This window comes from the organism of the source record quoted next, unplaced genomic scaffold (genome assembly GCF_019419815.1).
Source record: "Pyrus x bretschneideri cultivar Hongxiangsu unplaced genomic scaffold, Pyrus_bretschneideri_v1 Contig4, whole genome shotgun sequence".
Classification (NCBI taxonomy): Eukaryota; Viridiplantae; Streptophyta; class Magnoliopsida; order Rosales; family Rosaceae; genus Pyrus; species Pyrus x bretschneideri.
Genome location: NW_025999723.1, coordinates 4,469,788 through 4,491,893, shown reverse-complemented (window position 1 = coordinate 4,491,893; position 22,106 = coordinate 4,469,788). Strand labels below are relative to the sequence as shown.

The 22,106-nt window shown below is 37.7% G+C and overlaps 5 protein-coding genes across 6 annotated transcripts; 4 read left to right on the top strand and 1 right to left on the bottom strand.

Annotated features, from left to right (window-relative positions):
- Positions 1-1,165: 1,165 nt before the first annotated feature.
- LOC103953802 (RING-H2 finger protein ATL74-like) lies at positions 1,166-2,597 on the top strand. The gene is made up of 2 exons (XM_048565566.1): positions 1,166-1,481; positions 1,753-2,597. The coding sequence occupies exon 2, from the start codon at positions 1,777-1,779 to the stop codon at positions 2,425-2,427; it is 651 nt and encodes a 216-aa protein (XP_048421523.1). The 5' UTR covers positions 1,166-1,481; positions 1,753-1,776; the 3' UTR covers positions 2,428-2,597.
- A 2,934-nt stretch (positions 2,598-5,531) lies between these two features.
- LOC103953741 (chalcone isomerase-like protein 2) lies at positions 5,532-7,294 on the bottom strand. Of its 2 annotated transcripts, none has more exons than XM_009365522.2 (5): positions 7,085-7,294; positions 6,863-6,946; positions 6,607-6,762; positions 6,080-6,306; positions 5,532-5,816 (listed from the first exon to the last, which is right to left on the bottom strand). In XM_009365522.2, coding segments are annotated over exons 1-5 (630 nt in total). In that variant the 5' UTR covers positions 7,086-7,294; the 3' UTR covers positions 5,532-5,654. The 2 variants fall into 2 exon arrangements, with proteins under 2 accessions (XP_009363797.1, XP_018504557.1); XM_018649041.2 differs by having other exon boundaries at positions 7,091-7,252.
- Positions 7,295-9,573: 2,279 nt separating this feature from the next.
- LOC103953824 (taxadiene 5-alpha hydroxylase-like) lies at positions 9,574-13,785 on the top strand. The gene is made up of 3 exons (XM_009365623.2): positions 9,574-10,065; positions 10,418-10,880; positions 13,583-13,785. Exons 1-3 carry the CDS (start codon positions 9,574-9,576, stop codon positions 13,783-13,785), a joined length of 1,158 nt encoding a protein of 385 aa, XP_009363898.2.
- Positions 13,786-15,685: 1,900 nt separating this feature from the next.
- Positions 15,686-16,651, top strand: LOC103953835. The gene has a single exon (XM_009365630.2). The coding sequence runs from the start codon at positions 15,739-15,741 to the stop codon at positions 16,462-16,464; it is 726 nt and encodes a 241-aa protein (XP_009363905.1). The 5' UTR covers positions 15,686-15,738; the 3' UTR covers positions 16,465-16,651.
- Positions 16,652-18,519: 1,868 nt separating this feature from the next.
- Positions 18,520-21,941, top strand: LOC103953740. Its single transcript, XM_048565736.1, has 7 exons — positions 18,520-18,921; positions 19,029-19,134; positions 19,570-20,625; positions 20,742-20,804; positions 20,886-21,106; positions 21,194-21,312; positions 21,444-21,941. The coding sequence occupies exons 1-7, from the start codon at positions 18,853-18,855 to the stop codon at positions 21,550-21,552; spliced, it is 1,743 nt and encodes a 580-aa protein (XP_048421693.1). The 5' UTR covers positions 18,520-18,852; the 3' UTR covers positions 21,553-21,941.
- Positions 21,942-22,106: the final 165 nt, after the last annotated feature.

Here is a 22,106-nt window from a genome sequence, read left to right as displayed (position 1 = left end):
TATTTTTCAATGCAAATAAGAGTTAACGACATTCGGTTTTCACTTACTGAAGAAGAGGATGAGTTTAAATTTTGTATGGACGACAATTGTTAATAGAGAATACGTAATTTAGTCTACAATGAATCATTTGAGAATTGCCAAAAATTTATCTGTTTCTAATCCACGAACAATGTGAGAGATAATATTGTACCAACTTAACATTAATTAATTAGAAGTGGGGGTTAACTTCTTTGAGTATTATTACACAACAAATTGATTATTAATCGTCCGACAATATGCAACTTGCAAGCAAATGTCGACATTAGCACTAACATTATCTCAACAATTGCTTGTTAACATCGGCTAAGAGTAGAAACAATGATTGGACTTTTCAATAAAAGGCAGAGGAGTGAAGGAGTGGGAGAAGGACTTGGTGCTTGGAATAAGAGCTTTTCTTTCTTTTTAAACCCACAATTAAATTAAGATTCGGTGGGATCGAACATTTTGGATTTTCTCCGGACCTTAGTATCTGTATTCTAAGAATCAGAAATTTTGGGCATGTGGTTTGTGTCATAGAAGAATCATAATCCTTGATTTATGTGAGGAGAACCAACAGAATGAGTTAATAAAGATCATCAGATTCAATTTAAATGATTCGAACCGTTTGACCCTTGGACTCTGAAGTAATCAAATATTTTAACTTTATATTTTGAATACTTTTGCTAAATAAAGCACCACCCTTTCCCCCTCCTTATTCAACACTTTAATCCTCTGCACTGCATGTCATTTCTCTAACCACAATAATGCACACACTGGAATTTGAAAGGACAACCATCTGAATCTCATTTGGCATCCTCCTATCTGTAATCCCCTCAGCCACATACAATCCAAATACTACAAAAACGTCTCTATAACTCCTACAAAACTGTAGAAAACACCAAACTCTCTCTCTCCCTCTCATACAATCCAAATACTACAAAAACGTCTCTATAACTCATACAAATATGCAGAAAACACCACACACACACACACACTCTCTCTCTCTCTCTCTCTAGAAATGAAAAGGGAAAGGAGAACAAGCTTCAACCTTTGAGCCTCTGAGTTTTCTTAATCTTCATCCATGTCCTTTTAGAGTTTTGGGGTGGTTCTTCTGAGGAAAAAAGGGTTATCGGGTTGTTAGTAAAAGAGATAATTTACCTTAAAGTTTCAGCCTTTTTAATATTCACCACCTCTTCCCTCATCAGTCTCACAGACACCATCTATATATGCTTTATTGAAAGTCCTTTTATCTAATTGGAATCCTTACAGAAATTACTAGTAACCCAAAAGGCCTCTCTCTCTCTCTCAGCTAGGTAGAGTGGAGCAGAAAATAAGAGAAAGCTTTGCCCTGTACATGGGGAAGATGAATTCCCTCCTCTCAGTCTCCTTTGTCGTTCGATTTGGCGCCAAAAATCCATGGAGACGTCAAACTCCAAGCTTATTTGCCTAGTTTCACCAAAAAGGTACCATCTTTTGTCTTATCTTCAAGTAGAGGAAATTGGGTTCTCTTAGTTTCGGTGAACTGATACAAGCGATATTAGGGGAGGAGAGAAAATTGAACTCATAATTTTGTGTTGCCTGAGTTTAATGCTCTCAATCAATTAAATTGTATGTTTTAATTGACATAAGTGATATTGAAGAGGAGAAAATCGAGCTTGAAACTTCAATAGTACGAAGTAAATTTTATTAACCAACTGAGCTACAAGTCGCTGTGTTAATTTTGGTGAATTGAAGCAACCCTTAAAAGTTCATCAATCAATGGCATCTCTTCATCACCACCGTCCACGCCGCCTACTTCTAGACCCAATATCAACTACATCACCATCACCAGCCAATGGAGGCAGGACACGTGATAATCACCCCAATGAATCCAATGGGAACGGGACACGTGGTACGTACGCCAATGAAGCCAATTTTGACAGCAACATGGTTATCATCCTGGCAGCCTTGCTGTGCGCTCTGATATTTGCATTGGGACTAAACTCAATAGTCCGGTGTGCGCTGAGATGCAGCAGAAGGTTCTCTTCTGAGACACCAGACGAGACGGCGGCGCGGTTGGCGGTCACCGGGCTTAAAAAAAGCATATTGCGTCAGATTCCCATCGTGATATATGGGACTGGACCAAATATAGCTGCCACGGATTGTCCAATTTGCCTTGGAGAATTTATGGACGGGCAGAAAGTCAGGCTGCTGCCGAAATGCAAGCATGGATTTCATGCCAGGTGCATTGACACATGGTTTTTGTCACATTCGTCGTGCCCGACTTGCCGCCATTCGTTGCTTGAGCCGCCGGCTGCGGGCAGTTCGGATTCGGCCGAAAATGTTGGTGACGGTGGTGCTAGACATGCTGGAAATGTATCCTCAGGTGGACAAGGTGATGTGATAATCTCTGTTGATGAGGCTGGCTAGCTTGTAGAATGCTATATTTTTGTATTTTATTCGTGGACTACATTTTAGCTGTATGAGATGCTAGGCAATGTACTTTCATGTAACGTGATATACTTGTTGTAGTATTATAAGTTAATCATATTGTAATATGATTAAGTTAATATGAATAGCAGTGTATGATTGGTTAATCAGATACCGTAATAATTGTATCCTAGTAAGGTTTTCTATTGTACAGGGGAGTGTCATATTATAACTAATAATTGACGTGGCAATCTACAGTCTTATGTCAAATTTTATGTTTCTCCAACCATATTATCAAATATTATTTTTTTTTATTAACAAAGAGTTTTAAATGGTTGTATTTATTAAAAATAATTGTTGAAACAAAATTTTTATTTGATGAAATTTTAGTGAAATAAGGGATTCACCGTTAAACTAACACAAAATAAATTTAGCGTTGATGTCAAATTTAATTCCTAATTACAAAGACTCCAAATCCAATTAGCAAATAACATTTCGGTTGGAAAGATTTTTGAAACATGCATAGTGGCATCTTTACCTAAGATTTGACAACACCTTCACAAATGCTCTAAGGATGTAAATTCTATTCTTGGGCAAGTCCCATGAAAAGGTTTCCATTTCAAATCACAACCCAAATTTTATTTTTAGAACTGGTCTGGTGTTACTTATTCTATATTTCAATGTGATAACTCTAGTGTTAGTCCTTCTCATGATGTTAAAAGACATCTCAAGTGTAAATCTCCCTCCTGAGCTTAGGAGGTTGAGCCTCCTAAGCAAAACACACGGGCCGTTGGATTTTGATCCAACGGTTATAAACAAGAGGCATTTTAAAAGTTATAATAATTGTAGTCGTTAGATCAAAATCTAACAGCCCATATGCTTTGCTCAGGAGGCTGAGCCTCCTGAGCTCAGGAGAAGATCCAAATCCGCTCATAAAAACGAGCTCAGGAAAAGATCCAAATCCGCTAATGAAAACGTATGCATGTTTCCTTAGCTGCATTTCCCTGTTTGATTTGATGGGCAATTGTATATGGAACACAAGGAAAAGGCATCATCATTTTTGTGCTCACAGAATGGAATCACAAACTCTCTTTTTCCCCTCCTTTCTTCACCTTTTATTGGCCCACAAGTCAGCAGTTCGATTCCTGCACTACCTCATTTCAAACCCTTGTTTTCAAGCAATGGGGAGTTGAGGGCATTTTCTTAAGCATCATTTTATCACTGGACCATCATCCCCTCTTCTTTCGAACCCGATTGATATCAAATATACCTATCTCCAAAGATTACTTTACCCTTCCCCTCGCGCGATACGCCTCATGTTGGGCCTATTGTGGAGGACGTCAAAGCGTTAATGACTAGGGTCACTGGAGCTTTTCCTACTCATATGTGTCGTCAACCCTATGAGATTGCTCACTGCTTAGTTTGTACTACCCTCTTCAGCAGTTCACTTTGTTCATGGTTTGAGGAACCACCAGACCTCATTACTGATCTTCTTCTTGAAGAGTGTATTGGTTTGTTTGGCTGATGTTTTCAGCCTTTTGTTGCATTGCTTTCATATATTGACTTGTTCTTTTAAGGAATGAAATTCTCTACCCTTTCAATTGATGAAAAAAAAAAAAAAGATTAATTTACTGCCAAGTCAATATTTGGTATTGAAACTCGAGGAACACTATTATGAAATACTGATTACTTATCGGATGTTTATATAACAAAGTTAAGCAGGTGAATCAAAGTCACTTTAGACCAATTATATTTTCTGGTCCGATCGTATTAGGAATTGGCAGGAGGTGCCTTATCTTTTGCATGTAGTTGCATGACTACGAGGTGTTCCATTAAGTTTCAGGAGGATCCTCGTTGGATCCTATTTGTGAGGATCCTTTAATCACATCCGTTCATTTTACATAATGCGGTTAAAAATTATTGTAATTTTTTTTATTTAAAATTGAATATAAACAGTACTTGACAAAAACTAACCGCACAAGGTACGATGAACCGATATAATTGAAGGATCCGGCGAGGATCCTCACTCCATTAAGTTTAGTTTCTATCTTCCTAGCTTTAGTGCCGCATGAACCAACCAATTAGAGACAACCTAGTTTTGCCGGCTCCTTACTACTATGGGACAATACTTGTGTATTCATTGGGATGTGCTCAATTTACTTACTATCCGATAATGAATTAAATCTTGTCATTAGTATTACGCGATGTAGTGATATTTTTCTATATTCGTAGGCCGATTTTTATTCAAGTCTTGAAGCTCATATGGATATGGTTGATAATGAATTAAATCTTGTCATTAGTACTGTGATATAGTGATATTGTTCTACATTCGTAGGTGGAAGACTGGAAAGTATCAAGTTTTCCTTTGAACGCCGAGTTTAATACCTAATTATCATTGACTCTTGGCTTTCGCCAATCATCCTTCACAATCATTGTATTAAAAAAACAATAAAATTAATTCTTGGGCTCACGCGTCGGACTTGGTCCAAGGTCCAACTCGGCCCGTATAAGGCAGGTGGGACTGAGACTTTGAAATTGAAGTCGGCTCGGCCCAAAATAGTCCAACTCAAGCCCGACCCGAACATGGATTTAGGCCCAGAAGCCCGGCCCATTTCCTAATCAACAATGTTATGTTCATATAAGTTATCATATTAGTCGACCTCTATAAGCAAGATGATCAACAATGTGCTACCAATAAGTTTTCTTGATATTAATCATCAGATTTTAAGAGGTTTGAGGGCAATCAAAGGATGGAGTAGTCATTTTCAATGGTGAAGATCTTGTTCTCCTTTACGAGAGAGACTTACCTATATTAGGTACGTCACTGTGACAGTATTTCAAACTAATAACTCATTTTCATGTATGATTTTTATGAATTGAGATCTCCTCTAGATCTCACACTCCGAAGCCCACGAATCAAGCAATCCGAAGCATTCAAAAGAGAGAGAGATTGTGTGTTAGGTGAGCCAGTTAGATGACTAACGAGAACTGCAAAACTTAAATTGAACGGTCCAGATTGCTTGGTTCGAAGGCTCCAGAGTATGAGATCCGGAGAGGATCTCAATCCGTTTTCCATAAGCAAAAGACATTTGAACAGCCAGAACTCTACATATAATTGATTTTATTACATAAAACAGCACAAGAAACAGCAGGTTTTTCCACTTCACAAACTTCAAAAAGTGCCTTGCAATTGCAAATCCCCAGAACTACAGATTCAGTTAGTCTACTCACTTGGTCAACTCACCCGAGAGAGCGTTGGCCAAGGAGGAGATGGTCGAAGGAGACACCCCTCTCGTCCCTCCCAAATACCATTTCTTGATATTCTCCACCACATTTGCGTTCTCCACTTTGATCTTCGACTCTTCCTTCCCTTCAGTGCTAAACACAATCTGCATCCACACAAAAGTACCAAGTACAAATTAAACAACAGCTAGAAACGATTTTTAACCACCGCAATTTATATCAAAGTTTTAATAAAACACTTCCGGTACTACTCATTTTTAACAAAAAAATGACATTTTTACCTTTCCTGGTATTATTCACTTACACATTTATTAGTCATTTTTCTTTGAAACTATAGTTTTTTAGGACTTTTCGTTAGTTTTCCTATATCGTACATTTGTCAAGATTCCGATGTAAGATGATTATGTACCTCAGCAGTGTTAGAAGTTGCAGGAAAATGGAATGTGACGACGGAGTCCTTCTTGAAGTACTTTGATTGGAAGAACTCGACAACTTTCTCCAAGGCTTCCTCCTCCTCTTCCTCATATTTGTCATCAGCTGCCAATCTGTCCCTCACTGCACTCTCAAGCTGCACTCCATATTGTGACCCTTTGATCTCCTTGATCACCACAACCCTAATGAATTTCTCGACAGGAGCTACATGCAACGCACAGTTTGATCAAGGGACGAATTGGGTTGACTTAAAACTCGACAGATATTTTAAACTACTCTAATTTAGAACGGCACGGCATACTACCCTGACCGACTAGCACAACAAATATTTTAAACTACTCTAATTTAGAGTGGCACGGCACAATACCCTGACCGACTAGCACGACAGATATTTTAAACTACTCTAATTTAGAGCCGCATGGCACACTACCCTGACCAACGACACGCGTTTATCAAATTGGTATTAGCCAAATTAAATATGAAAGCTAAAGATTGAAACTTTACCAGAAACAAGAGCATCAAAGAAGTCATCATCTTCTGCGAGTTCACTTGCCTTCTTGGCCTTCCATTGTTGAAGATGTGACACAATTTCAGCATCCAGGTAAACCCCAATTGCTGTGAACTTAATTTGAAGAAAGTGAATCTCTATGTCGGTAATTCCTGCAAAAATCCCAATTTACCCATCAGTAATTTTTTGATTTACTTAACTTAATAAACCCAGATATGTAATTAATTAGCATGTATAAGATGAAGGCTTTACCTTGACCCAGCAGAGATAAAGGCTTGGTGGTTGTGATCTGAGGAGGAAAAGGGACCTCATCCACCATTACAACTTCAGTGCCCACTGCAAAACGCAAAGATTAAAAATTTAGTCATGAAAGATCCAAAAAAAATATATAAAAAATAAATTAAAAATAAATGGGATAATAAGCATTAGAGGGGGTATGATTAGCAATTTAGCAGAGAGGCAGGGAGCTCTTACTCTTACTGGCTTTGTGATTTGGGGGTATGATTAGCAGGAAGCTGGGGAGATGGAGGTAGGAGGTGGAGATGTTTGTCTGAAAAAACAATGAGATTGCATGTAACTGATGTTTGAAGGCTGTATATATCTTGGGGTGTGAGATTTTCAGCTGACAATTGCCTTCAAGTCTTGGCCAAGTGGTAGGTGGTACTTTTGTGGAGGTTGTTAAAGCTTGTGATCACATCTCACCTTCTCCAACTTAACTTTGCAATTGAGAAAATGATGGTGTCATCCGTGTTTTTATTTTACTTCTCACACACATCTTTTAATTTTCGATTGTCGAATTGAATAAATTGAAGAAAAAAAATAATGGACAAAAATTAACAAATATGTGTAGAAAATGAAAAACAGTGTGTAGATAACACTACCCTTGTAAAAATTTCCATGTCGACCCCGAATTTGATTAGAAATTTAGATAATTTAAGATCTTTTGTATGGTAGTGGAATATGAACATGTGACATAACCAATTCACTCGTATTAAAACACGTAAATTCCTTATTTATGTTATACGTCAAAGCAAATCTAACAGTTATACTTTATGATTCTATTTAGTCTTATATGACAAACTTTCCATGATTCGGATTACTTATGCCAATAAATGAGCATGCAATGAGCTGGTAAGGAGCTTGCAGCTAAAGTAGTTAAAAACATTCATCTTTGTACCCTATGTTCCGAGTTCGTATCCCCCTCTACTTTTATACTTATAAAAGAAGACATAAGATGAGTTCAACCTATTCAAAATGTACTTGATGAGAAATGGATCGTGAGAATTATCCTCCCAAATTCCATAGCATGCTTGGAAACATTAACACAAAGAGTGTGTCACTTGGTTTGCAAGGTACCAAGATAGCCACTTTTCATAGTCCATATTCTTTTCCAAAAGTTGCTAACAAGTCCTCAATATTTACTACCTTTTCAATTAAGAATTTAGTTGGAGGGCCTCCAGCTACCCACGTGTGCAACAGTTCAAGTTTTACGTCCACCGTTCCTTCTACTTACCCGTCCTTATGAATCAATATACCCGTCCACCTTACTGTGAGCAGAAGGGGCAAATAGGATATAAAATATATTTGGTTTCGTCTGGAAGTATTTTAAAATAATTAAAAGTTTTTTTAATGAAAATATTTTTGCAACCGATTTTTAGTAAAAACGCAAGTGAATTCTGAAACAACATTTGAAGTGCTTCCTGAAAAAAGCACATAACTTCTCTAAAAATGTTTTCTGTCATTTTAAAAGTACTTTCAAACGTACCCTTTATTTTGTTTTTTGGACACGGATTAGAATTTGATTTTTTTTTTCCATGCACCTACGACCTACCAACTGCAACAATATTGTTGGGTGCGATTTTATGGTAGCCCACGCTTCAAGATAAATGTTTCCGCATTGGGCCCATCCTTAGGGCTAGTTTGGTATCCCAAACTAACCCTTCGATAGGCCTCCACATTGTTACAGAAGCCCAATAGCATTGCCAAATGGCGGGCTGATTCGGCTGATCCCTAACAATACCAACGAAGCAACTTATTTGGAGTGAAAAATTCAGATACATATGTTATAAGAATTGAAATTACCCGATTATAAAATGACTATCTGAGTAAGGACTAGTTTGAGGTTACTTAAATTTTATTAAAAGTAACTTCTTAAAAAAGTTGGGCTCTTAATTGTATTTGGTAAATTAAAAAAAAATGTTCTTTTTTTTCTTTTTTCAAATTCATGAGTCCAAAACAACAGAAAGCATAAGCAGTTCTACACATGCTTCTAATAAAAACGATTTTTTTTAAGAGGCAGGTGAGCAACACTAGTTAATACAACTTTCACATTGATAATCCTACCCTCATCTTTTTTTGCTAAAAGCACTTTTACCAAACACTTACCTTTTTTTTTTACAGTTGTTTATTCTCACAGCAAAACATGAACAATTTTGAAAAAAAAACACAGAAACCCCAATCTAGTCCTAACTCTATTAAAACAATAATAATATTGTTTAACATGATTTCAGATGTACATGATCAAACGTTGTTTTCACCAATGATCATCGGTGATGTGAACAAAGTAGTGCCATATGATCATGACATATGGTAATTAAGGTGTCATTTTTTTTTTTTTCTGAAAATCATCATCGATGGCAGACAAGAGAAATGGACAATATTATTGGATCATTTGCATTGGTATCTCTGGCCAGAGCATGAGATTTCCAACTTTATTCCTTGCCAAATTTACGTACAATACAAGAAGAAGACTCTTTAGTTTCTATCTTTTATGCTTGGACGACCTTCTCATAAATTAACATGCACATTTTGTGCTTGTTAAAAATTCAACCTTAACGCGACTTACTTGGAGCGTAGCGTTAAGCACTCTTAACTGCTTGAACTGCAAAGGTTTACGGAACTAATTAGCCCTATATATTCCATCATGTCCCTAACCATCTTCTTCAATTCAGTAAACATTAATAATGGAACTCTCTTTACTACAGTTTATCACAGTTTCAGCATTAACCCTAATAGCCATTTTTGCTGGATATTTCAAGTTTAAAACTTCATCTTCTTCCCTGGGCAAGAAGCTTCCACCAGGGTCATTTGGTCTTCCTCTCATTGGTGAGTCCATAAGCTTCATTAGGGCACAAAACCAGGACAAAACTGGTGAGTGGATCCAAACCCGAATCCGCAAGTATGGACCCGTGTTCAAAACCTCACTCATGGGCTCCAAAACGGTGGTTTTTACTGGCCAAGCCGGAAACCGGTTTGTGTTCAGCGGAGGTGACAATGGTATTGCAGGCAACCAAGTCGCAACTGCAGCCAAGGTTTTGGGAAAGCACAGCATCTTTGAGCTTTCCGGGTCTAGGCACAAACTTGTCAGGAATGCACTGATGAGCTTCTTAAAACCAGAAAGCCTTCAGAGATTTGTGGGTGAAATCGATTCTCTAGTCCAAAAACAGTTGTTTCAGGTAACATATGTGTTAGCTAGCTTGATACACTATTTTGTTTAAAATTAACATGAAGGAATATTCAAACTCGAAACCTCTTTCAAAATAGATGCAACCAAATGCTAGTTAACGTGATATGCATTGTTGCTTCTAATTGCAACGTCATGGACTAACGCAGTTTGCTTAGTTTTCTTTTAAAAGAATTATTATTGTTAAGGGGAGGGAATAGAGTTCAAAATTATTATACAATATTAGGAAATGAAGAGTTTCGAACCCAAGATGCATGATGGAAATCCAACACCCTATTTATTAGATATTGGACAACATATATATGCAACGCAATTTACTTAATAACTTTTGACTTATTATACAGGAGCTCGATGGCAAGGATTTGGTACAAATGGTGGGTTTGATGAAGAAAATAACATTCAAGGTGACCTGCAGTTTGTTTTTTGGACTACCAGAAGGGCCAGAGAAAGATGCATTGCTTGAAGATTTTACCATTGCCACCAAGGGTTTATGGGCAGTTCCATTGAACGTGCCGGGGACCATAATTTACAGAGCCATGCAAGCACGTGCCAGGATATCACAGGTCCTCACAAAACTCATGCAAAATCGACAAAAGGAAGAGAAAAACAAGCCCTCCCAAAAGAACGACATCATCTCAGTGTTCCTCCGTTTGAGAGATGAAGATGGTGAGCCTCTCCAAGAGGAGGAGATTCTTGACAATTTCATCACTCTGATAATTGGTAGTCATGACACCACCACAATTCTCCTCAGCCTTTTTATAAGACACCTTTCCACAGACCCCAAGACTCGTCGTGAGGTGCTTCAAGGTAATGAAACTTTGATATCTAATTAATTATTTCAAACATCGTGAAATCTTAACTACTTGAATTATTAAACTACAAATTAGTTGCAGTACAAAATTACATGTTAAACTGAGGATTATGATTGCGTCCTCTCACTTACGATTAACGAACATTTACCATATGAATACAATAATTGGTACAATTCATTCTTTTTATTATTATTTTCTAGATGTCATATCTGCCAAAAATCATTTAATTTGGAGATCGTTTGATCATCCATATGTGTTAAACCAATCAACGGTTTTGGTAACAAGTAGCATCTTTATGATGAACCATTCATTTGTTTTATGTATATGAATGACTAAAAGATCTCAAAATTAAATAATTTTTTGCATATATGATCTTTAAATGATGTTTCGATTATAACGTTCGGACGGTAAAATTTTGTAATGGTAAGTCAGGGGACAAGTCAGTTCCCCCGCTGGGAGGGACACTAACATAAGCATTATCATTAAACGGAAAGCTTTTTAAAAATTAAAAAAAAAAAAAAAAAAAAAGAACTAAATATTCTTAACTACTTGATCTATGGAGCCACGAATAAGTTGCTACATAACATTAAAAAAATGCAGAATGCTCTTAATTTATTAAACTATTAACATTATAAATCAGTTGCTATAAATCAATTGAGGTCTAATATTACATATGAGGTTGAATATCCTTAGAGTGCGTTTGTTGTATCGGACTATCTCGGTTTGGACTAGCTTCAGGGACTAAGCTAGATTGGCTTAGAATAGACTAAACTGGACTGATTTAGTAAAACGTTTGGTGCTGTGTAGGACTAAAAAACATGACTCATATATTATATTATTAAATTTACATTTACAATATTTTATCATTAATTTAATCTATATATACTAATATTTTATTATTAAATTATCCTTTTCCTTTCTAGAACCATCTTCCGTCTTTTTATTTTGGTCAAGCTCTTAATCATCTTCTCTCTCATTTTTTTTGTCTGCCCGCTGCATCCCTCCCCTCTCCCCTTTCTCTGCCACTGTCTCTTTCCCTATTCCCTTTTTTGTCACATTTCACCTCCAATCACTTGCTATTTCCCCCCCTCTGTTTCCCCAAGTTGCGTTGCTCTTCAAGTTCCTGATTCCCCCAAAAAACCCCAACTCCTCCCTCTAAAGCTTAGGATCGCCAATTCGAATGGCGGCCATGGCGAGTTTCCCGTTCAGCTCCCTCTCTCTTTCCCCTTTGATTTTCCGTCCAAATCCCTCTCTCTCTTCCCTCTGCCTCTTTTCCTGTCCAACTCCATGGGTGATAATCTAATTTTGGATAGTCTCGGATTCGAAAATTTTAGGTCGTTGGTGATGCGGTCACTGAAGATGGCTGCTTGAGAAGGATTTGGGAAAGACAAGAGGGGCAATGACGACAAGTAGTCCTAGCTAATACCGTGCTTTCAGACGGGATTAGCTAACGACAGTTAACGAGGTTTGGAGTCGAAACGAGTCCGGGCTAGCGTCATTTAAGTTATGAAAATATGATTTTAGTCTCTGAAATTTAATTTTCTCCACATAAAACCCACCATAAGTTTTTTACTCAAATAAAACTCATTGACTAGATTCCACATCAAAAAATTCATTAATTATATTTGACTTTACACATTTAAAAATTTTTGATGCCCAAAACACCCTTATTTGAATATTTGATGCACACAATTAGTTCTATACAGATTGTAAGGGAGAATTAATGATTTTACGAAAATAGAAAATAATACATTGATTGCCTAATATATAATAACAAAAAAAACATGCCTAATATATGTAATAATACATTATTAGTTAAGTCAACAAATTATATTTTACATATAAGTGTAGGACACATATATATATATAACAAAATAAAAAATTAAAAAAAAACATGCCTGGTATATGTAAAAATTCATGCAAAATAATTTACCTACAAAAAATGTTATTTGATTTAGTGCACCTATTATTCGAATTTTAAAATGTTAGATTGCTTAAAAAAAAAAGCAAAATAATTTCCCCACTATATGTAAAATACATGCAAAATAATTTACCTACATAACATAGCAAACCCAATGCATGCAAAATACATGCAAAATAATGTACCTCCATAAATACATGCAAAATAATTTACCTGCATAACATAGCAAACCCAATGTATGTAAAATAATTTACCTATATATATATATATTTGAAAGTATAGTAGTACTATATATATATAGGTAAACTATATATATATATATATATATTGAGCTTATGGTAGTACTATATACATTTGAACGTATATATGTGTGTGTTAGGGGTAATAAAATGCAATAAATTATTTGTTCATTGTAATTAAGGTGAGTAATAATATTTGTTGATTTATTTTGAATATTGTGGTACAAGTTGTAAATATTTTGTATTAATAGGTCAATTACTTTCCTACATGACAATCACTTTTAAATTTGGGTTTTATTTGAATGTTTATAATTAGGTGGGTTTTTATATAGGAAATAAGAGTTGTAAGGGTCTATATCTAAAGAACTGCGCCAAACGTTGGACTACACTAAATACTAGTCCAATCCAGTCTAGTGAGAGCTAGGGATGTCAAACAAACACACCCTTAACTACTTGAAAAAACTGGGTTACGGTATAAATATTTGGCATGATGAGATATGTTTAGTAATTTGATGTGCACGTTACATACCATGACAGAGCAAGAGGAAGTGGTGAAGGCTGTGGAAGCAAGGGATGATGGAAAGCTTAGATGGAGTGAAATCCAAATGATGAAGCACACATGGAGAGTGGCCCAAGAGCTCATGAGATTGACCCCTCCAGCTTTTGGCAACTTCAAATGTGCTTCAAGAGACACAACCTTTGATGGCTTTGATATCCCCAAGGGATATAAGGTACTATAGAGCTAAGAACTTCGTTGATATCATGTGTGATACATTGTCTCGTATTCGTTTTGAACTCAGAACTTCGCCGAACAAAAGTTTATCGCACGTTATGATCACAGGTTTTTTGGGTGGCATCTGCAACACACATGGACGATAAGATATTTGAAGATCCAAACAAGTTTGATCCATCACGATTCGAGAGTTCATCAAAATCATCATATCCGCCGTACACGTACATTCCATTTGGAGCAGGTCCACGGATATGCCCCGGGATAGAATTTGCAAGAATTGAAGTGTTGCTCATCATTCATCATCTAACTACGAATTATTCTTGGACACCAATGATCAAGGACGAACCCATAAGACGTGAACCACTGCCCTACCCAGCCATGGGACTTCCAATTAAGCTTCATAAAAAATAACCATACGGAGTTCCGAGCCAAGAGACGTAACCTTAAGAGTCAAGTGATTAAGAGAATTCACTCTTAACTTATCACACACTCCTATCTATTTATGAACATCAGGTTGAATAAGTCAGAAGTAAACTCTAAACATAATTAAATAAAAGTGTGTTGAAGGATAAAAAGAATGTATTTATCATTTCCCTTTTTTATATATAAAAGGCACCATGCATGTGTTAATGCCATAATTTAGAGCTTTGATTTGTTCAAAGTCTTTGTCAATAGTCCATCATATGGGTCTTATTTGAGGGGATTGACCAAGTTCCTTGAAGCACCCACCTACATGCTGACATGCGGCCTTCCTTCAAGTCAACTTTCAACTACTATATCAATATCAGAGTACTGTTTTTAATTTTTTCATGCTTTTCTTGTGTTGTAATTATTTAACGTATGGGGACTTTATATGTCATGTCCAAAATCAAGATATTAAAGAGGTAGACACACAACGTGATGCAATCACTAACATATACGTTGTTACTTTCGTAATTTAAGAACTTCCAACCTAGGTTATATATCGTCACGATTAAATTATAATTCAGCGAGATACCCAACTAAGAGATTGAATTTTCTTTATCAAACATGTTGAACCATAAGCTACTTTTCAAATGAATTTTTTAGTATCCTTGTTAAATTGTCACGGTGTTACATTTTTCAATGATAGAAAACGTATACGAAAAAAGAGTTGGGTTCCACTTTAAAATCAACATGCGACAAATACAGCGTAACACTACGAAGCCTAACATATGCTATGACGGAGACACCCAATGATCCCAATTTAATGGGACACGACCTTAAATCAGCCATAGAAATATGTTGGGGTCGTACGGTCTGAGGCCAATGGAAAAAGCACAGGCCCCGTAATTCCAGGTGGATTTATTCTGTCTACGTGGATATATAAATCCCAAGAGCTATGCCAACGTGTCAATTCTCTCTGGATTCATTGGCCGAGTTTTCCACGGAGAGGATGTCCGGACTGTGCCAGCGTCCGAACTCCATGCACTTTCAAGTTTTCAACGCGCCACGTCCTCCCAGTCGCCAGGTGGGACCCTTCCACCCCCCCTTTTATTACAAAAAGGTCCAGCACCCTTGATCTGACAAGAAGTCATCACAGCCAACGGCCCAGATCAAAAGAATGCGGTCCACGCCAAGAATTCAAACCCCGCGTCCACGTGCACCGCGCGGGGACGGAGCATCCGAGCACGCGCCCGCTCGTGCCGAACGAAATACCATTCGGAAATTCCGAATCGTCCCCCTTTTAACCGACTCTCCCGACTCTTTTGAGTCCAATCCGGACTCGGAAACGTGAAAATTATTTTCCAAGCGTCAGTTTTGGATTTGGATTCCAACTTCGCCGCTCTTGGCCGCGTATATAAGAGAAACAGCTCGAGCTTCCACCATAGCAACAACCTGACTCGGATTCAAAGACGTCGGCGGCAAGAAAACGTTTTGGAAAACGTTTTCAGAAACACTGGTTTTTGATCGGACGACGCAGTTTCTTCTGTGATTGCGAATGGCATCGGTTGGAATCCAATTCGGAGGAAATAACAGCGCCGTTCTTGATCACCGCCGTCAGAACGGTCTTTGCGTTTGCAGCCCTTCTTCCAATCGGAGCGTGTCGATGATCCGCGGATCCCGGGGGAAAAGAGGAAATTCGGTAGTGGCCATGGCGCGGGTGGGATTGGAGACGGTGGGGCGGGAGCGGAGGGGCGGCGGTGGAAAAGGGAGCGAGGCTGCGGCGACGGCGTATGAGAAGTTGGACGCGTGGATGAGGGAGTCGGTGGTGGAGATAGTCCAGAATCTCCGGGAGGCGCCGCTGTTGGTCAATGTGTACGGGAGGAGTAGTACGGACGGTAGGCCGAGGCTGGAGACGGAGAAGCGGGTGGAGGAGGAGAATTGGGACGGGCTCAGACGTAAATGGGAGGCGGGAGTGGCGCCGTTTCCCGACGGCGTTATCTTCGTCGAAGAACTGGACGACAATGATAACGGTGGCGGTGAGGGTAACGGTAAAGATGACGGAGGGGATGCGATCACGAAGGCGTGGGGGTTAGTGGTGCAGGGGAAGGGGAAGGAGAGTGGGCCCGCCTGTTACTTGTTGAAGACGAGTAAAGTGAATAACGGGTCGGGCTTCGGGCTCGGTATGGGCTTGGGCTGCACCCATTTCTGTTTGGTTCCGGTGAGCAGTTTCAGGGAGAAGGCCCAATCGCAGCTGAAGAATTGTTGGTTGTTGCAGGCCTAGGCCCAATAATGCTAATTCACATCCTCTCCAACTCATTTGTAAATTTATACCAAATTGATTGATCTCCTCCCAGAAGAAAGCAAGAAAAAAGGGATAATAATTCATTTAAGTTGAATCATTTAGTTCATGATTTATAATTGTACAACTTATCAAGAAGAGGGAAACAATTTACTAGAATCTCGTTTTATTTTTTTGTTTGTTTATAAGTTTAATTATATTTGAACTTACGGGTTTATTCAATTAAGATTTAGGTTTTTCGTATTACTTTTTCTGAAGTGGCACTTTGATCTTTTTTTAAGTTTTGTTCTTCACCGAAGATGCTAAATTAAACTATTCAAAGTTGACAACAACTATAATTGTTGCCAATTCACGTTATGTTATGTAAAAATTGACACATCGGATATTTTGACATTTGCATTGGAGATACTCTAAGCATTATTTGTGCTACAAGCATGGAATTATCTTACATTTTTGCAAGTAGTTTAAGGTCGACTAGACATGACCAATAGGATCCTCTCCGGATCCTTTTGGTGAGAATGTCAAGTATTGTTTGTCTTTAATTTTGTCAAGTACAATTTGTCTTTTAATTTTAGGGCAGTGGCATTCTAAAAATTTCATTTGTACAAAGTATGGAGTATAGAATGAAATTTTTGGAATGCCAATAACAAATTCCTAATTTTAAATAAAAATATTTAAAATAATTTCATGATCCTCACAAAGAGAATCGGGATTCTGAACATGACTTGTGTTGTTTGTGACTTTACTTGCTGCAATTGGTGATGGGTTGTACAAATATTTGATAACTATGGAATGCTTTTGAGATATTGTGGATCATATCGCTAGCCCTTTCCCTTATCCGAACATTAATGTATTATTTTTTTTACGAAAAAAAAAATATTATATTGTCTTTTCTTTGTGTGTTTATACAGATCTCTTGATTTTCCCGTAATCAACAATGTATTTGTGCCATTATTTGTTGAACAACACATGTTTCTGTATAATTTTAGGTTTTAATTCTTGAGCTTGGGTGGTCAATTTGAATTTTTCGCAATCAATCAACTTTAGTATTTTGTACTTTATAAATTTGGATTTTTGTATTTATTGGTAATCCGGATAGAGAAGTTTCATCATGAAATGATGAATTATTGATCATTTTGTCTTGTATAAGGAATGATGAATTATTCTAAATTACTTTAATTTATTGGGAGAAAATTCGAATTTGAGTTCAATTTGACAGATATATTGACTTTACCAACTGATCTAACTTACAAATATATTTGTTTTGAGAATTATTTAATACACTCTAATTAAGGTTGCTAAATACACAATTTGAGGTCAAATTATAAAGTTGTGATGCAAATAGTCCTAATTATTACAATCCACATAACCCCAACACTAAGTGAGAGGCCCTTGAGATTGAGATCGATTATTGAAGATATTCGATGGATGGCTTCCTCATTCCACTGTGTTAAGTAGAAGCATATCTACCAGGAGGCTAATTTCGTTGCGGATTCCATTGTTAATGTCAACCTATCCATTTCTAACATGCATGATGCACCTTTGGTCGTAGTAGATGTTTGTCTCCTTGAATGAAGTTTTATTCATTAAAGAAAAACCAAACATTACCCCAACACAAGATTACATGATTAATTATTATGACCAGCTATCCATGCAACCAAACAATCTCCAATTCGAAAGGCGTGGGAAAAACATGATGATTCCCCCTTTTGGGCCCAAACCAAACAGAGATCCCTCCGCTTCCAAAACCTTTGTTTGAATTTGAAGACGCCCCACGTTGTTTGTGGAAATTGATAATTTATGGATCTCTTTCTCTAAATCCACTAAATTAGAAAATATGTGCCGTTAAAATTTGATCCAATAGCTACAAATAGGGGTTCACTTTAAGTTATAGTAACTTTAGCCGTTGAAATCCCTATTTGTAGCTGTTAGATCAAATTTTAATGTACGGATTCCCTGATTTGGTAGATTGTTGTTTTTCGTTGTTTAATCTTAAAAGCTTCGTCCCTAAACACAATTTAAAACAAACAACATTTGTATAGCCGCAGTCAGCAGCGAGAGAGGGCGCGCTCTTCTTTGCAAAAATTCAAATTTGATAATTATCGAAATCGAATTAATAATAAAAATACCCACCAGAGATCTGTCCTCCTACGCGCCCCCAATCAAAAACCCTAACCCCACCAACCCCTCTTCCCTCCCAATCCGAATTTCTTGATTTCTCATCAGAAGAACGAAGACTGGTCGTTTTGGGATAAACCCTTTTTGTTTAGGGTTGGAAAGTTTTCAAATTTCGCGCCCATGTGATAAATTTTCCAGTTCTTGCAAAGGGGTCGGTCTGAAAGTTTCGTTTTTGAATTGGGTTCGAAGGTTATGGAGAATCCACGCGATTCGGGAAGAGTTTCGGACGGGTCGGCCCCGATTCCCAGATTCGATTCAAAGGTTTTATTTTTATTTATTTTTTAATCCTGCGCTCAGTTTAAATTTTTAGAATTGATGTTCTCCGTTTGATTCATTTTATTGGGTTTTTAATATCTGGGTCGTTTTAGATTGCTGGGGAGAAGCGAATCAGTACTGAGATGGGACAAGAACGTGAGCTGGGTACTCGCAAACGGGCGAAAATGCGAGATCTTATGACGGTGTCCCGGTCCGAAGGTTAGTTATTTTAAATTTTTTAAATTTCTTGTTGCTGTATGGATTTTCTTGGTGTTGAATGTTGTCTCCCTTTTCACGTATGTTTTTTTTTTTTTTTTTTTTGGCAAAATTTGGCGCTTAAAATGTTATTTCGTGAATCTATTAAGTTTTTATGTTTCGTGTGCTTTGATTGTGCTGTACAAATTGTTCAATTACAAGTAGTTGTGCAAATTGCACTCAGTTTACAGGTAAGAGTTTAATGCATTTGAAACCCAATGAAAGGTATTATTTATCTGAGATGTCCAAGGATTTAAGTTGTAAGTAGCTTCATTGGATTTGCATTTGGATTGTATTTGAAAATCATTTGTGAATTTCTTACTTCATGAGGTTGTTTTGGCTTGCGATTTGGAGTGGTTTTGGGGGTTCAGTGCTTAACTCTTACCCTTTATGCCACAGGAATTCATACCGATAATTCAACATCGTTGGAAAACATGGAATCAATTGATCAATTTCGATCTGGTGATGAAAAGATGTCTCAAGTTACCGAAGTTCCTATAACTTTGGGTGTTGATGCATCCCAAGCAGGAAAGTCTTGGAGTAAAACATTGTCAGTACCAGTCAATCCTGCATCTACACTTGATCTCAATACTGATGCGTGCATTGCCAAAAGTAGGGTTCTGGACAACAGTCAGCAATGCACCGAGAGTTTTGAGAAGTCCACCTTGCTTAGGGATTGGAGTAAATGTGAAAAGGCGAAAGGTATTGGATTGGATCTCAACGCAGAAGATGTTACGATTTCAGAAAAGCAAGATCCATTTTATCCTTATAAAAGCACCAATTCCTTGAAGGCAAGAGCTGCCTCTGAATGTGGGAGTTGCACTGGCCCATTGGAAGAGAAAGATCCAATGAAAGTGTGGAAGGAGATGAAGCAAAATGGTTTCCTATCATCCACTCATGGAGGCATACCGGTGCCAAAACCGCGTCCGAAGAAGACTACAAAAGATGAGGTCAAGAAGAAGATGGAACGCGCAAAGAGGGAACAAGTGGACAGGTTTGCGAAAATTGCTGCTCCAAGTGGACTGCTCAATGACCTGAACCCTGGGATTATCAACCATGTCAGGAACAGAAAACAGGTTCGTTCAATAATAGAGTCGCTTGTAAAATTAGAAAGACTGGAGAATGACCGCCTGGGAAACAAGCAAACAAACAATCCAAAAAGTGGAACTAGTGAAATTTGCAACAGGAAGGACATTGAAAATATGAATGATTCCGGGATACATTTCTCTCACGAATATCAGCTTCCAGATACTGCCTATGATGGCAGGCAGCATACAAGAGGGGATGTTGAACGAACCACAATAGAGAGGCTTAGTGGTAAAAGTCTTGCGTCACACTCCATTCCTGAAAGAGAGGAAGATTCTCTATCATTGAAGTTGGCATCATCAATGCAGGCGCCCGAGGATGACAGCCCATTGTCTAACGAGGAAACATCATCCTATCTCTCTATTAAAGGTCAGTTTTTAACTCTTTATCTCGAATGTTTAGTACTATAAGTGGTCTAAGTAGTTGGTAATCAATAATTAAGTGTTGTGAGAGCTGATATTATTTATTTCCTCTTTCTTTTGCAGCTGCTACCATTGCTTCTCAGTGGTTGGGACTTATTCTTCTTGACGTCAAAGGACGTCTTGCAGGTAATGCTCTATCTGTAATATCAATAGTAGATCTTGTTGATGTGGCCTGTTTTTATAAGTAATTTATTTTGTAAACTGCAGCATTGCGACGCAGTAGGAAGAGAGTACGAGACGTTATAACTACAGATTTGCCATCATTGCTGGCAAAAGAATTTTCATCTGATGAGGAGAACGATCCTCAGATCGCGAAAAATTCTGCCTGTGGATTTTCCAGATGTGCTATTGCAGACATGCATCGAGCAAGATGGATTCCACTGTTTGAGCAAATGGATAAAGCACTTTCTGAAGAAGAGGAACAGCTTGTGAGTGTTAAAAAGAAACCTTGATTCATTTCATTGTTTGTTTATCTCTTTCATTTCCTTATAGAACGTACTGGTTTTAAATTTCAGGAAGGTTGGTCGAACCAAGTAAAAGAAATGCAGCTTCACTGTGACCAGGGCCTGCAACTTGTCCAATGGAACGCTGCTTCCGGCATTCAACATATCGGAACATCTGAAAATAATTCCAGGTAAACGTTTGCTTTCACAAATCTAAGTTGAGTTCTTCGAAAAATTGCTTAGAAGTTAGATTGTAACTCATGATTCTAAACTAAAGCAAATTTGGTATTTCTCATCATTTATCTTTTTGTTTGTCATGCAGACCACTGATATTGGATAACTCAGAGAGGGCACTAGCTGTTAGGGCTGCTGCAGCTTCAATTTACTCGACTTGCAACTTCCTGTTGTCGACAAATGTACCATGTTTCTGACCTTTGCTGTACTGCAGTTTTTCCTCCCTTCAATCTTTGTCTAATTAAGTTGATTAGGTTCGCCCGGCTATGTTCATCGAATATTTGGGTCTGTAACATTAGAATGGAGGTCGTATGTCATCTGCCGGCTGTTATCTAGAGTTGCAGAATACTGACAAGTCTCGAGATTTTTCGTTTCGTTTTCAGATTACGACTAGTTGTCTAATATCAGGTTATTTTGAATTCACTCCTTGTTGGCTGAATTCCGCATCATTCTGTAACATCTTACAGTTTGTTGCCAATGATATGAATTGTACTCATTCCACATTTGACAACAGCTTTGTTTAACAACACTTGTAAATCATAGGGGGTGCCCTTGCAGGCGTTGATTAGCCCAATTGGCCAAAACAGTATGCACGCCCGTTGCACCAAAGCTTGAATTCCCGTCCCCGTATTTTAGTACTTTCAAATTTCATTTACAAATAAGATACGATCAATTATAGAATTTCTCTTGTTCAGATGCCCTTGTGCTTTAATTTCATGTCTCAAGCAATTTATTTCGCCAAGTTGGTCAG